Source organism: Triplophysa rosa, unplaced genomic scaffold (genome assembly GCF_024868665.1).
Source record: "Triplophysa rosa unplaced genomic scaffold, Trosa_1v2 scaffold315_ERROPOS120589, whole genome shotgun sequence".
In the NCBI taxonomy this organism is placed as follows: domain Eukaryota; kingdom Metazoa; phylum Chordata; class Actinopteri; order Cypriniformes; family Nemacheilidae; genus Triplophysa; species Triplophysa rosa.
In genome coordinates this window covers 45,936-62,370 of record NW_026634332.1, presented here as the reverse complement: position 1 = coordinate 62,370, position 16,435 = coordinate 45,936, and the positions used below count along the sequence as shown (strand labels likewise).

Genomic DNA, 16,435 nt, shown 5'->3' with positions numbered 1-16,435 from the left:
TTGGTGTAATTAAATGTTCCATACAAAGATTCAACTGTTTTGACATAATTTACTTCACCTTAGAATGAAATTAAACCAGGTCATTACCTTTATTTTTCAGAAAAGTTCAGTAACTAGATTTGCATTGTTGGAACACAGAATATTAGACCATGAACGACATGTTCCAGTTCATTCAATCCCATTTGACTCAAATGACTCGTTAAGTAGGGCGTATTCATTCAGTTCATTCAACCAATGAAACGCTCTGACAGGGCTCACACTCAAAGGCTATTGGCTCATGGCATGCCTCTTTGAAGTAAGCGCTGCACGGTCTTTGCTTGAGACAGCAATGAATGAGAAATAGCTTTCAAAAAGACATATTATATATATTGTATTACATTTATTTAGTCATGCAAACATGTTACATATTTGGTTGGAATGTACAGTTTGACTCACTTCATCACTTCTATAATCAGTAGAGGACAGCGCTGGTTTCTTTTGGCTGACTCTATGTTGCATTTCATGATATGCAGCAGCTCGTGTTAGCGGATAAGTTAACATTGGCATATAAAAACCTTTGTGCTGCCTTCGTAATGTGTTTCGGGGTGACTCGCCTGCAGTCGCGCTTCAAGTTTGCGGCGTTTTACTGGCGATCGTGAAGAAAATAAGACACACTGTTAACCGCGTGGAGACACAGAATACATGTGTGTGCTTCCCCTTCTCCCAGAGACTTCTCTCTACCGTTTATATGAGATGAGCACATGCGCGCAAACTGATGTCCACCAGGTGGGACAAGAATGTTTTACTCTCGTTTTTATTAGTTGACGAAAATGTCAGTATATTTTTAGTACAGTTTTCGTTATAATGCATTCATTTTTATTTAGTTATCGTCTCGTTTTCGTCAGTGAAAACATGTCGTTAACGAATACTTTTCGTCATAGTTTTCATCAAATTAACACTGTTGCTGGGACTCGAGTGGACTCGGGCATAAGTCCAATTCCGAACATGTTCGAGTACGAGTCGAGACCGAGTCAAAATGCACACAAGTCCATGAAAAGACCAAGACCATTAAAATAGGGTCTCGAGACCGAGTTCAAGACCGAGTCCGAGTCTCGAGACTTCAACACTGGCTAACACTAACACGACATGGTCCGTGTAACACTGCGCAGTTCTTTTTTCAATTTTCACCATCAAAATTAATCAAATGAAAATTGGTTTCAAACTTTCATTTTCAATTTTCATGGGTACTTCACAAATGGATAATTGTCTCTCAGTTTCATTTTCAATTATGCGTGTTTGGGTAATTGCTTCAGACTTTCTGATTTTCGAACAAACACAAAAATTACTTGTTTTTCTAATTTTGTTATAATTGTTGTGTAGTAACGCAGACGTTTACATTAGTTTAACGGGGAAGATCCCAGGGTTACCAGATTTGCATAAAAAACAAGCCAAAGCTAGCCGGAACACCGCGAGCTTAGAAAACTCAAATATTTTGCAACAGTGAAATGTCCTGGCAGATCGCAAGCCAGAAAAATTGCACACACAGGAAAACCCGTTACATAGAAACGACTTTCTACAATTGGATCTTTTTATAAATGTAATGGAGTAAAAAGTATGATATTTGTCTTTCAAATGTAGTGAAGTCACAAGTACTCAGAAAAAAATAATGGTTAAGTACAGTACAGATACTCAAAAAGTGTACTTTAATACAGTACTCAGGTAAATTCACTTTGTTACTGTCCACCTCTGCTTTCAAGTAGCAGAACAAAGGCCTACGTGAGGTTTTGGTAGAGGTCAAAGAACAAACAGTCTTTCAGAATGAATAATGTCTTGTGTTATTAAGAAGAGAAGATGTGCATGGCCTTGGAGCTGTGGATAAGAGTGAAACATATTATGGGGTGACGTAAATGAGACTGATGATTGGTGGAGAATGGAGAAGTAGGGGTATAAGAATGGAATGCAAAGAACAGCAGAGCTGTAAAAATACAGCATTTTTAAAGATAAATCTTGGTCTCATCTCTCAGAAAAGTTTCCACAACAGGCTACACAGAACACCACCTTCATAGTTTGAGAACTGTTAAAAAGAACTGCCCACTCAGGTAAATGAGCGCTCAAGATGGTGCCATGAACACACCCAACTGGCACCTGCGCCCCACCACATGCCTGATTTACTCTTACCGAATGTAGTTCCATCTGACAGCTGGATTCGCCAACCACTGCCTCAACACTGATCTACACTGACAGCGCGACCAGAACGAAAGGGGGTTGCCAACACCAGCAGAACATGGCTCCCACCAGAGCCTGAGCACCCAGATGACAAGAGCTGCTCTGCGCTGGACAAGCCATCCTCATGGTTGTCTTAAATCTCAAAAGGTAAGATGTTTTATACATGTATTTGGCTGTTTCACATGTGATGTGTATTGTATTGAGCAAGAATCATAATTTTGACGTTTACTTGCCATTAAGGAATATTTAGATTGATTGAATAATGATAAGGTCTAGCTCCAGTACTTTAGCTTTCATTGTCAAAAACGGAGTGCTCTTTACAGTATTCTGTGACAAAAAAATTTATGACGTAGTAATACACAAAAGGAGTTATAAGTATATATTTTTAATGTTTGCTAACATTTTAGCTAACACGCGATCATAAATGCCGTTTAATACATCACATGCTAATATACAGTATACAGGCTATACAGTATAAGAATGCGAGGTGCTTGTTACACACAAAGTTTATTGTAAAGATAAACATATACAGTTACCACACGAGCAAGCGAGTGTAATCATTGACAAAGCATATCATTTTATTCTTACAACAAAAATTAAGATGTTCTTAAGAAAATATTTGAATCGCACTTACGAACATACTTACGAACTTCCTATAATTTATCGTGAGAACAATCTTATATGTTGTCTTAAGACCAGTTTTGTGAATCCGGCCCCAGGTTCAGATTGCCACTGATACCCAGATCAGACAGAAACACCCACTCCAGGACTTAGATTATGCACAGAAGATTTGGAAACCCGAGCATACAAGCCCGACTCCATTCTCCGAACCAATCTCAGCCTGCCAAGTGGAAAGAACCAACTGAACAACGAGCAGTACGCTGGAGAAGTATATTTCTGTTAACTTGCAAACTGGGACGGGAACATCCCCTTGTGAGAGCGACACCTGCTTTCGGCCAGGAATCACTTCAGAATATGAGAAGGCCAGAAAGCATACTGTAACTGGCAAGGAACATGAGTGACAAGATTTGGTATCATAACTTTGCCCAGCCACGTGGGACAACCTCCCTTCTGTTGTCTAACGAACTTCTGACACACTTGACTGGACTAATGTCAACAGAAGTGAACTTCCTCCTCACAACCAAAACTGCAAAAGGGGGGGTCCCAGCTAATCAACGCCACTCCCCATGACACAGCACTACAGACATTTGCTTGGAGGCCAATCATGCCAACCCACCTGCGGTTTCATCCAGGACTGTTGTTGATACTGTACATCTCTGCAAAGATAGGATACGCCCTAACCAACGTGTTGCAAGAACCAGCAAAAGGGTGCAGGGCTTCTCTCCTTGTCATGGCTCTGCTTCTTTAGTCATGTTTTTCTTGGTCCTGTAGCAGAGCCATGGCAAAGCCTTAGGTTTTATGTGAGAAGACCATGAGATGTTTGTTTTTTGACATCTCATGTGTTTTCTCAGGTCTTGTCATTGGTCCCGCCCCTCTCGTTTCCTGTATTGTCTCCCTCTTGTGTCTTATGTTCTACACCTGCCCCTGCTCGTTATCCCTCGTTTGTCTTCTCTATTTATACCCTCATGTTTCTTTGTCTTGTGCCTTTGGATTGCGTTCTGTACGTATGTGTGTACCGTATCTCGTGTGTGTTTCATGCTTGTGTCTTCATGGATGTATCACCCTTGTCAAAGTAAGTCTAGTTTAGTGTTAGTCTATTGTAATCTTGTCCAGTGTTGTATTGGTCTCTGTTTATTTAGTTAGTGTATTCAGTCTTTGTTCCTGTGGTTCCCGTTCATCGTGTCTTGTTTTCCCCATCGTGGGTTTTTTTTTTGTTTTGTTTATTATTTTGTAAAATAAACATCTGTTAACCCCTTCACCACCGCCTGCCTGCATTTGGGTTCTCTTCTCGCCACGCCAGCCGTGACAGAGGGTCTCCCTGGGGCCGGATTGGCTGCCGGACTAGGGGCCGGCTGGAAGGCCGGCTGGAAGACCGGCTGGAAGACCGGCTGGACAGGGCTTGACGCCGGCTGAAAGGCCGGCTGGACAGGGTTTGATGCCGGCTGGAAGGCTGGCTGGACAGGGCTTGACGCCGGCTGGAAGGCCGGCTGGACAGGGCTTGACGCCGGCTGGAAGGCCGGCTGGACAGGGCTTGACGCCGGCTGGAAGGCCGGCTGGACATGGCTTGACGCCGGCTGGAAGGCCGGCTGGACAGGGCTTGACGCCGGCTGGAAGGCCGGCTGGACAGGGCTTGACGGCGGCTGGAAGGCCGGCTGGACAGGGCTGACGCCGGCTGGAACCGGCTGGACGCCGGCTGGATCACCGGACTGGACGCCGGCTGGATCACCGGCTGGACGCCGGCTGGACACCGGACTGGACGCCGGCTGGATCACCGGACTGGACGCCGGCTGGATCACCGGACTGGACGCCGGCTGGACACCGGACTGGACGCCGGCTGGATCACCGGACTGGACGCCGGCTGGATCACCGGACTGGACGCCGGCTGGATCACCGGACTGGACGCCGGCTGGATCACCGGCTGGACACAGACTGGACACAAAGACTGGACACACGACTGGACACAAGACTGGACACGGACTGGACGCCGGCTGCACCGGACTGGACGCCGGCTGCACCGGACTGGACACTGGACAGGCACCGGCGACACCGGACTGGACGCCGGCTGCACCGGACTGGACGCGGCTGCACCGGACTGGACGCTGACCGGACTGGCACTGACGGACTCGCAGCACCACCGGACTGGACGCCGGCTGCACCGGACTGGAGCCGGCTGGACACCGGACTGGACGCCGGCTGGACACCGGACTGGACGCCGGCTGGACACCGGACTGGACGCCGGCTGGACCACCGGACAGGACATCGGCAGCACCACCGGACTGGACGCCGGCTGCACCGGACTGGATGCCGGCTGCACCGGACTGGACGCCGGCTGGACCACCGGCCTGGGTGGTGCCCCCCTCCTCGGCTTCTTCTTCTTCGACCGGCCCACAGAACGTGTGGCCGGCTGCAGGGAAGCGATGGGGGACACGACTAGCTCCGTGTTGGAGGAGTCGGACGGGGAGTCCCACGACTCCCTCCGTCCACGCTTACCACGGAGGCTAGCTGGTGGTGCGAGGGGTGAGGCGGGTGGAGGTGCAGAGATCACCAGGGTAAGGGTGGCCAGGACGCGATCCTCCGGGACGGTAGCCAAGGGAGTGGATACCCAGTCTGGCACTAAAGGCCAGGGATCATCCCGGTTGACCACGTACCTGATCATGTCACCCAACCACAGGGAACTCAACATCTCCACCTCGGCCCGCTTGAGAGGCTCAGTGAGGCAGCAGTTAAAAATTACCTTGAGCTCTGCCTCACCGAACTCAGTCTCCCCCGCAGCAGCCACAAACTCCCGGGCGAAGTCTCTGACCTCGCGATCCCTCTACCGAAGCCCAAACAACCTACAAGTCTGGCGGGCTCGAAGGGAACCGTTCATGCCTGCTGGGTTCGTTATGGCCTTTGGATTCTGTCACGGCTGGCATGAAGACACAAGCATGAAACACACACGAGATACGGTACACACATACGTACAGAACGCATTCCAAAGGCACAAGACAAAGAAACATGAGGGTATAAATAGAGAAGACAAATGAGGGATAACGAGCAGGGGCAGGTGTAGAACATAAGACACAAGAGGGAGACAATACAGGAAACGAGAGGGGCGGGACCAATGACAAGACCTGAGAAAACACATGAGATGTCAAAAAACAAACATCTCATGGTCTTCTCACATAAAACCTAAGGCTTTGCCATGGCTCTGCTACAGGACCAAGAAAAACATGACTAAGGAAGCAGAGCCATGACACTCCCTTTATGCTCAAACAGGATGGAAAGGATGAAAGGTACCCAGGTTGAGACTATGGATGTAACGATTACCGGTTTTATGATAAACCACGATTAAAAACGTCCAACAGTTAGTAGCCTAATATCATGTCATTTTTCATTAAACCCTACCAACTTATCACTACTAACGGTAACTACTGTCCCGCATCAGCCAAAGTTAGCAACAGCATAACAGACGCTTTATGAAACGTGTGTTTCACAGAAGAGGTGAACTTTTAAAAAACAAAGACTTTGGCACACGAAATAATGGTAAAAACGTCTAATTTTCTGTTATACAGCGGGCTAAGCTTTTAAGGTTTCTTGGCTGTCGCTCAGCAACTTGAAGTTTTAGCCTCCTTCACATATTTTCTATAGGATTAATAGCATTAATGTCTGGAGACTGGCTAGGACACTTAATGTGCTTCTCCTTGAGCCACTCCTTGGTTGTCTTGGCGATATGTTTTGGGTCTTTGTCATGTTGAAGGCCCATCCACGAGCCACCTCCAGTGTTCTGATTGAGGGGAGGAGGTTCTCGTCCAAGACTTTACGGTACATGGCCCCGTCCCTTAGCCCCTCAATGCGGTGAAATCATGTACATGATATCATGTATCATATAAGAAAAAGACCCAAAGCATAATGGGTCTCATTCACTAAGCATGTGTACGCACAAATTTGTCCGTGAAACCTGCATACGAACGCTTTCACGAACAAATCATGATTCACAAAAACTTTTGTACTAAAATTTATTCTAAATATAAGAGAAAAAATAGGAACAGTTGAAAGCACACTTACACGAAAATCAACAGTCTCTTTCTTTCTTTTTTTCTCTCTCCCTCGCTCTCTAGATTCTCTCTCTCTAAGACAAAATGACAAAATGCATGTTTCATCTTAGGATAATAGTTATATATAATTACACGTAGATGTATATTTATTTTTTAAATTATTTCATCATATACAGTGAAAGAATAATAAAAGCTGTGTTAGATTATGGCTCGAGCTGCGAGGTTTCCCTGAATAGCAGTGCTTTCACAGCCGGCTAACGAGAACTCTGCAAACTGCGTGTCTATATAAAATGTGTTTTATTGTGTATGAACTTACTTTGAGGACTTTGCACTTGGAATTACTTGCGAGAGCACGTCTGTTGAGAGCGTCACATGGGGTTGCCTGGAGTAACTTTGACTTAAGTGACGACAGGTGGTAAAGGAAAAGTTAGGCGGAAAGCCCTAATATGGGGATGGACTGGGTGTGTTTTATGCAAATGACTAAACTTGTGCATGCGGCCGCTCATTTAGATTACTCCAAATTCACTAACATTAGGACGAGGTTAAGAACAAATTCATGTACGTACGCACGTGTTGTGAATTAGGCGGAAAGTTTTCGTGGGAGGTTCAAATGTGCGTATAAATATGAAAAATCTAATAAATTATTAGTGAATGAGACCCAATGTTTCCAACACTGTGCTTGACTGTAGACATTTACATTTATTCATTTGGCAGACGCTTTTATCCAAAGTGACTTACAAGTAGGAGAGCATATAATCATTTTTTCAACACGCTAAACAGTACCGTTAGTTTACAAGGCCATGCTACTAGGAGGATCAAAGCTGGAGTAAGCAAGGGAGAGAATGAACAACAAGATTTTAAAGACACAAGATATAGACAGTTATTGGTTAGTCAAATAAATGCGGAACAGGTATGTTTTAAGCTGTTTTTTGAAAATTGCGAAGGATGCTGCAGTTCGGGTGGAGGCTGGCAGTTCATTCCGCCACAGGGGAACCAAATGAGTAAAGGTTTTTGCAAGCGATTTGGTGCCTCACTGTGATGGAACAACCAGGAGTCGCTCATTTTCAGACTGAAGAAATGTAGAGATTTTGTTCTTGGGGTCATAGTCAGCATTTCTCTCCCTCCAAAAATGGACAGTCAATTTTGGTCCCATTTGATCAAAGCCTTTTCTGAATCATTTTGATATTCATTGTCAGACTTCTTGAGCAGGAGGACCTTGCGCGTGCTTCAGGATTTTAAGTTATTGTGGCATAGAGTTAACAATGGTTTGCTTGGTAACTGTGGTCCCAACTGCCTTGAAATCCTTAACAAGCTTCTTCCGTATAGTTCTGGGCCGATCTTTAACCTTTCTCATGATCATCTTTAGCCCATTGTGGAAATCGTGCATGAAGCTCCAGACTAAGGGCAATTGATGGTTATTTCATATTTTTAGTTATAGTTATAGTTTCATTTCCAAACATTCCAAAAAAGTTGTCTCTTTCTCACCAAGATTATTTCTGTAGCCCATTTCAGGTTTGTGCAGGTCGACAAAATTGTTCCTAACATCCTTTGGGTCTTGACCATGGTGGAGGAGAGGTTGAAATGGAAGATACAGATTCTGTTGGCAGGCATATGAAAGTGACCTATTTGTCAGATATGGTGACCCATACCTGAAATGTGACCTCTGCATTTAACCCATCCAGTGACTAGCAAGTCGTGAACACAGGTACACCTGGAGCAGTGGGCAGCTATCACTGCAGCACCCGGGGAGCAAGTGGGGGTAAGGTGCATTGCTCAGTCGTTACCCGCCGGCCATGAGAAACGAACCAGCAACCTTCTGGTCACGAGTCCGACTGTCTATCCATTAGGCCACGACTGCCCATAACAAGCTGACATTAGGAGTTGTGTTCTGTATATAGGACTGAAGCCAACTGAGAGGTCTACGCTCCACCTTTTGAGAGACTACAGCATCTTTAGCCACCTCTGGGGGAGCTACAGCGTCTATGGCCACCTCTATGGGAACTACCATGTCTACTTCCATTTCTGGAGAAGCTGCAGGAAAATTCCCTTCGCGATCGAGGAAATCCCCAAATTCCCCAAATGTCAGGTCCCTAATTCTCCGTAATTCTCTAATTCTCAACCAGTTGAGGGACGAATCAAAGGCATAGTTAAATAGGTCCTTGAGAGCCACATCGTTGAACCTCAGTCACTCTGCAGCATTGCTGAACTCCAGGGCAAACTTCCTCAGAACAGTCCCTTGTTGATGGAGAGAGCTCAATGCTCTGAACTGGAGCATGCGTTCTTAGAGTAGCTGGAGAGAGCAGAGGCTGGTGGATGGCGTGAGCCCTTCTTCTTTACCCTTATTGGCCAGTTCTTTCTGTCAGGGTTGCTGGTGAACGGATGAGGTGAGGTCAGAGTTGCAGGACTAAATGGGCATATGTTAGTAAAAAAACTACGCTATGGGCCAAAACACAACTGGCAACTGTACTGGGTAAAGCAAGACAGGACCATGCAAGGTACACAACAGGTAAAATCAGTAGCGAAATGGCACAGGACTACAAATACAAGGAGAATTAATAAGGCAGCAAACAAGCCAGATTACAAGAGATAGCAGGTTAAGCAACTGAACCAATAATCAGGTAACAATACGGGCAGGGTCAAGACAATAGACATGAGAGGGAAGCCATGTGCTTACACAAACAAAACAAAAACACAAGTACATAGACAAGTGAGTGCACAGAGAAGGGCAAGACAATACAGGAGAGTCAGGGCTCCTTCACAAAACCAAGACTAAACTTGACTGAGGAGACAGAACCCTGACACTGTCATTTGTGGAGCTGGCTCGCATGAACATTTGTTGAACAGAAACAACTTTAGAAAATTAGTTTCAACTGAAGAAATTCAAGTATATGCTATGAAAAGACATTTGAGTGAGTAAATAACCAGAGGTGGGTAGTAACGCACTACATTTACTTCGTTACATTTACTTGAGTAACATTTTGGAAAATATGTACTTTTTAAGTAAAATTAAAAGTGTGTACTTTTACTTATATGTACTTTATTTATAGAAAATCTGTACTTTTACTTCGTTACATAACTTACATTGCGTGACGTTCCTTCGTTCCTTCATTTTAAAATATGCTTTTTAAAACGCGTTGTTTATTTCAAGGTTGTCGTCTCTTTTTACGGACATTCCCGAGTGATCGATTCTTTTGAGTCGATTCTTTTGAAAGCATTAATTGAACATTAGCCTATTCAAAAACCATTTGAATAGGCTAATGAATCAGTTCAAATGATTTGTTCAGTTCGCAGCACGATCTGAATCATCTGAAGCAGGATTACTCACTCCTCGTAGCGCGAAACTTAAGAACACGCAGAACACAAAGAGCGTTGGATGAAGTGGATATTAATCTATATCTATACAATCAAAACTGCAAATGTGTCAAATTGTTTGCCAGCAATGATAAATGACCGCCTTATGCGCGCAACCGCGCGACCTGTTCGTCAGACACAGCAACATGCGCGTTACCTGTCAGACACAGAGACGTGGGCTTGCAGAAATATACATTTGAAGAACAGAAGGAAGAAAACTTGTTGATGGGCGTGTGGTTCACTGTTTACTGTTTGTTTACAAGTAAGAGCGTTTCACAACACACACGTGACACAACACGAGAAAACATGAACATTGTTCAAAAATGAGTGTTTCATTTAAGAGAGCACTGCAGATGTTCTAGATCATCTTAGGAAATGCTCTGAGTTTAGTTCATGCTTTAGTTTGACATGGTCTATTATTCTAAATAAGTTGTGTAAACTACATTGACATCAGGACTAGATGAAATATACAGAAATGCTAGTCTCTTCTGTGTTTGTCTATTCTTTAGTCTCTCTAGTATATTGCAAAGATAACTACTTATGATAATTAAAAATATTGAATAAAATGTAATATTAAAACATTGGCATTAATATTAATTTTATGTAGTAGGCCTATATAATCAGATACAAAGTAACTAAGTAACTAGCTACTTGAGTAGTTTTTTCATTGCATACTTTTTTACTTTTACTCAAGTAATTTTTAAACTAGTGACTTTTACTCTTACTTGAGTAACAATTTCTCTAGTTACTTGTACTTTTACTTGAGTAAAGATTTTGGCTACTCTACCCACCTCTGTAAATAACAAAATGTTATTTTCGTTAAACCATTTCCTAATATCTGCATCATCCAAACAGTAAGTTTATAAATAAAGGGAGTAGAAAAGGTTTACTATTGAAGCTGACCTGTGCCAGAGAGGTGGAGTGTGATTGGGAGGTCTCTGAGCTTGGTTTGTCTGCTGGCTGCGATCCTTGACTTGACATACATTTGTAGCAGCTCCATGAATACACTCTCTTGCCCAAAACGCATGTCTCTTTACGCTGAAGACACTGGCAATGGTACAAGTGACCACAGCTACAGATAAAATGACAATTAAAGCAAAGAGATTACTATGTTACCATCATATCCAGTGTGGCAATTCAATGTCACATTGGGCTCACTGTAAACGGAATCTGCTTTGATATACCAAATAAAGTGAAGAGATTGTGTAGTGCACAGTGTGTGTTTGTGCAGTGTTTTACCTGAAAATAATAATCTCCTCTTCACTTTCCTGTGGTCTTTTGTAATGTTGTAAGCAGATATTGCAGTGGTCCTGTCGGGGGTAGAGACCTCTACTAACAGCTTTACGAAGATGTGACAGAGACCAGTGAAGATCAGTATTCAAAAGATTGGTGGTTGTCTCTAACAATGTCTAAGGGAAAGAAAGGAGAAAATATTTAAAGATTGGTTATCATGCTATGTCATGCATTCTGACTTCTTTACAATGTTAAACGTGCTGGATTCTCATGCTTAACATGGTCAACGTGTTAAAAAACAAGTTGGACATATGACATAGTATTTCTGTACTTGATACACTCCCCCAGCACTCCAACTTATTTAGGAACTTTTTTATAATTCTGGATCCCTGTGTCGTCAAAGGGATCCTATTCCTTTTATTGGCCATTCTCCTGGAAAAGCACGGCAAGGCAAACGAAAGAGCCCGCCCACGAGCCAACCGCCGAGCGAGACCCGCTTACCATCAAGATTATCTGCGCTGAATAAAGATGGGCTGCGCTGCAGCTTGTTACTCTTGTGATAGTGAAGTTTAGGTGTGTCTGTTTGTTCACGGCATTTCAGTGATGGATGTTATATAAACGTGGATATAATGCTGGATTTGGAGATTTTTGTTTTGTTTTAATTATTAATAAAAGTCTTGTTAACCCCTTACTCGCTGTCTTTGCCTGGGTCCTCTGTCCCTGCTCACCCCGATCCTTGACACCTGGTTTAAGCTAATCCCTGTCTGGGAAGCCGCCCCTGTATGTTTCAAGTCGTTAATATTCTATGTCCAGAAAATAAATGCTTGTTTAACAACATAGTGACATTGATCAGTTACGTGGCAAAGCTAGACTTTTCACTGCATACTCTTTGACTCTTGACGGAAGCACAGAGAAAACTGATAATACTCAGCTGGCTATTTTCAATAGGGGCCATGTAACGGTCATACTGATTTGCCTTATTTAACATTAGAAAGGTCAGACCCTATCTCACTGAGCATGTGGCACATCTCCTTGTCCAGGCCCTTGTAATCTCGAGGTTGGACTACTGCAATGCTCTCCTTGCTGGTCTTCCTGCAAAGGCTATCAAACCACTCCAGCTGGTTCAGAATGCAGCAGCACGCCTCGTCTTCCAAGAGCCCAAAAGGGCTCATGTGTCACCCGGTTTCATCTCTCTCCACTGGCTACCGGTTGAAGCCTGTATCAGATTAAAATCACTAACACTTGCCTACAGGACTATCACTGGATCTGCACCAGAATACTTTCACACCCTCCTACACTCCTACACCCCATCAAGAACCATGCGTTCAGCAAACGAGCAGCATCTTGTATTGCCTTCTCAAAAGGGCAGTAAATCGCTTTCCCGTTCATTCTACTTCACAACTCCTTCCTGGTGGAACATTTTTCCCAACTCAGTCCGGTCAACCTCTTCACTCACAACATTCCAAAACTACTCTTCTTCTGTGACTACTTGACAGGCAAATGAGAAAAAAAAAACTAACCCTCTCTCTTTCTCTCAACAGGTATTGTTCTGGCTTTTTTGGAAACTAATAACTTGGTATTAGCACCTATTGTATTATTGCTCCTGTATGACATATCGCTTTATTGCTCCCCGAACTCTCTGTAGGTCGCTTTGGATAAAAGCACCTGCTAAATGACTAAATGTAAATGTAAATATATCCTTGGGCACCAAAGCCAAGGATCTATTTTAGCAGCTTTACGATACAATTCAGCGCGCTGGTTCGCCATGATACAGACTCGTAGGAATTACCACTGATGGTTCCCCGTCTATGACAGGCAAAAGAAAATGGACTGGTAGAACTGGTAAAAAAAGTTAGAGGAGGAGAATGCAGAACCAGCAGATGCACTTTACACCAACAGGCAGCACATGCTTAAAATATGAACATGTCCTGAAATGTACTGTATCTTTACATCAGGTCGAGAAGTTTACATCAACTGTACATGCCAGCTGAAGATAATGCGGAAATTACGTTGCTCCCTTTGCAAAGTGCATTCCAAACGTCTACATAATGGCATGCACTGCTCACTCCAAAGTCTAAACTCCAAGGGCTCTACCCTTCGAAGGGAGTAGGGCATAATTACTTCCATGTGGAATTTGCCCCATGATGGTTCAGTACGAATACATGTCCCGTTACACCCTCAGTCTATGGGGGTGTGACGGCCCAAGATGTGGCCACACATCAGTGAGCAGTAATTTGTCTACATGCACACACCTGTAACCACACACACATATGCAATGTTTATATAATTTATGTATTCAGTAATAAGAAACAGACTCTGTTTAATTTTCAGTTTTTCCACTTTATTAAATATCAGTACATTGTTATTAGTTGGGTGCACACAATTTAATTCCGTGTGCTGTATATTTCTGTTAATGTGGATTGTAGCAGCGGATCCGGAGCATCCATTGCAGTGTCTGTTCATCTGAAAGGACCAGCCTGCCACTTTCAATGTCTTTAGTTACGCTTGCTGCTTCCAGCAGTTCAGCAAAATATAGGGAAAACTGAAGTGTTTAATTTAAAGTTTAGTTGTAAATTTCTTATTTCTTAAATTTGTGTTTTATTGTATTTCCCCCCCTTAGATTTATGTTTAATCTTTTCCCATTATTTAAGTATTTTGTTACTTATTTTGTCATTTCTATTTTGTAGATTGTTTCTGGTCTCCCCCTCTTGTGTTTAATGTGGACACACATAGTCCACAACAGTGCCCCTGTTGTTTCATTAGTTGGGACAGTTCAGTTTGTTTATGTCTTCAGTTATATGAGTTCAGTTTTGTTCTGTTGACCTCTTTTATAGGCCTAATTAGTTTTCGTAAAAATTGTAATTTTGTAATTTCTGTAAATGTTTGATTATTTAAAGGCATTCTTTTGGGAAACTGTTTTTATTCATGCCCCGGGGTGGCAGCGGTGGGATCAGCCATTGGGGGCATAGTTTCAAAGAATTATATATTTTTATTTTCTTACACTTTTCTTGGCCACTTTTCACCTCTATGCACCATGAATCGGGGAGGATGGAAAGCAGCACCAAAGTGTGCTCCAGCAGAACCGTATGAAGACGTGTTTCAGGAGCTAGAGGAGATTGGATTAGCGCAGGATAGCAGAGACGCTGATGATACAGAGCCTGACAGTAGAGAGGCTTGCTGACTTGAAGGGCCTGTTCTGCGTGCATTTGGAAAAGATGGATGCCTGAGAAGTTCAAAGGAGAAGCTCAAGAGTATGCCCAGCAGGAGCGTCGCTTTAAAGCCCTTTAACACCAGTTTACTTTGTTGCAGCAGGAGGAACAGGCTCATACGACTCCAATTCCTAATCCACCGCTAACTGCTGGTGACACCCTAAAAGGTCCAGATGATACAATACACCTTTATTTATATAGCACGGTTTAAAACAACCGAAGTTGACAAAAGTGCTTTACAACATGCTATAAAACAATAAAAAGGCATATAATAAATAGCCACAGTAAAACATAAAATAGCATAGACACAAGCTGTAAGATGTGCGGGCGCTGCTAAAAATCGAAATGAAGGACAGGATGTCAGGTGACATCGAAAGCCAAAGAAAATAAGTAGGTCTTTAAGGAAGATTTAAAAACAGGCAGGGTTGGGGCAGTTCTAATATGGGGGGGGTTATTCCAGAGTCTTGGGCCGGCAACAGCAAAAGCACGGTCGCCTCGTGTTTTTAGCCTAGTCCTTGGGAGATGCAGCAGGTTAGAGTTTGAAGATCTAAACAATCTTGACAGTTTATAAGGCTGCAAAAGTTCAGCTAGGCACACTGGTGCCAAGTTATGAAGTGACTTAAAAACAAACAAGAGTATTTTAAAATCAATTCTGTACTTCACAGGAAGTCAATGAAGTGAAATTAAACCGGTGTAATAGACCCATATTTTCGCTTTCCGGTGAGAAGCCAAGCTGCTGCATTCTGGACTAACTGTAGGCGAGAAACACAAGACCATGGAGCACCAACATACAGAGAATTACAATAGTCAAGCCTCGATGTAACAAATGCATGTATTGCTATTTCGAACATCTTTAAAGACAAGAATGCATTTACTTTGGAGAGAAGCCTGATATGGTAAAAACAAGACTCGACAACAGAACTTATCTGTTTATCAAAATTCAGGTTATTGTCAAGCCAAACACCCAGGTTTCTAACACAGGAGGTAGTGTATGGTGACAGAGTCACAGGGTTCGAAATGAAGGGGGGCTGGGGCGGTCCCGGACCCCTCATAAGCCTTAAGGGACCTCTCATAAGGTCTAAAATAGGGAACTTGGGGGGTCCCCTGGTTTTTTATTAAACTAGACAACTAAAAACACAAACAAACTTTTTTTGTCAATTTATCATGCTAAAACAACACTTTTGTCCATTATTTGTACAAATTTCATAAAACTAAAATGTCATTTTTATCTGAAAAATCCATGCATGCTCAAGCGCGCCACACAGTGTTCAATGAAGACATGTACAGAGATATCGCAGCAAGACACTGGCTGCGTGCGGATCCTCTCATATATAAAGCGTTTATCTTAAAACTTTACAGTTAGGCTAGTATCATTTTGATATGCAAGTCTTTCTTTATGTACGATATTATCTCACATTGTCAAAACAGATGCGACACGGTACTGAGCCACTAAAGGGACATACAGCTGGTGGAAAAAAGGGAGTGAAAATATTTTAAATATTTTGCACTCCCCAACATTGCGTTCCTTTGCAAAACGTTTGCGTTTCCCCAAGAATATTTTTCTTTCCCTCAGAAAACTTTCGCATTCCCCAGAGATTATTTTGCACTCCCTTCTGGAAACATGAGCTCTGACTTTGACAAAAAGGCTTCTCCTTTTGCCCAAAGGAATGACATTCGTTTTTCTTATTCTGCATTGGTTCATATGGATTATTTTCATATACTTTGATCTACATTATCAGGAGATGAAACACGTTTAAAATGCACATACGCTTCTGCATA

The 16,435-nt window shown here is 43.2% G+C and overlaps 1 protein-coding gene across 2 annotated transcripts in view; it reads right to left on the bottom strand.

Annotated features, from left to right (window-relative positions):
• The window catches only part of LOC130550428 (vacuolar protein sorting-associated protein 8 homolog), a 72,283-nt gene that overhangs the window by 35,316 nt on the left and 20,532 nt on the right, over window positions 1-16,435 (bottom strand). Inside the window, exons 5-7 of one of the 2 annotated variants that reach the window (XM_057327907.1) lie at window positions 11,454-11,623; window positions 11,118-11,286; window positions 5,086-9,231 (exon numbers count right to left, since the gene is read on the bottom strand). In XM_057327907.1, coding sequence (XP_057183890.1) covers window positions 9,223-9,231; window positions 11,118-11,286; window positions 11,454-11,623 — 348 coding nt within the window. In that variant the 3' untranslated portion in view covers window positions 5,086-9,222. Of the gene's footprint in view, window positions 1-5,085; window positions 9,232-11,117; window positions 11,287-11,453; window positions 11,624-16,435 lie in introns of those variants that run through there. The other variant, XM_057327906.1, reaches the window with a different exon arrangement.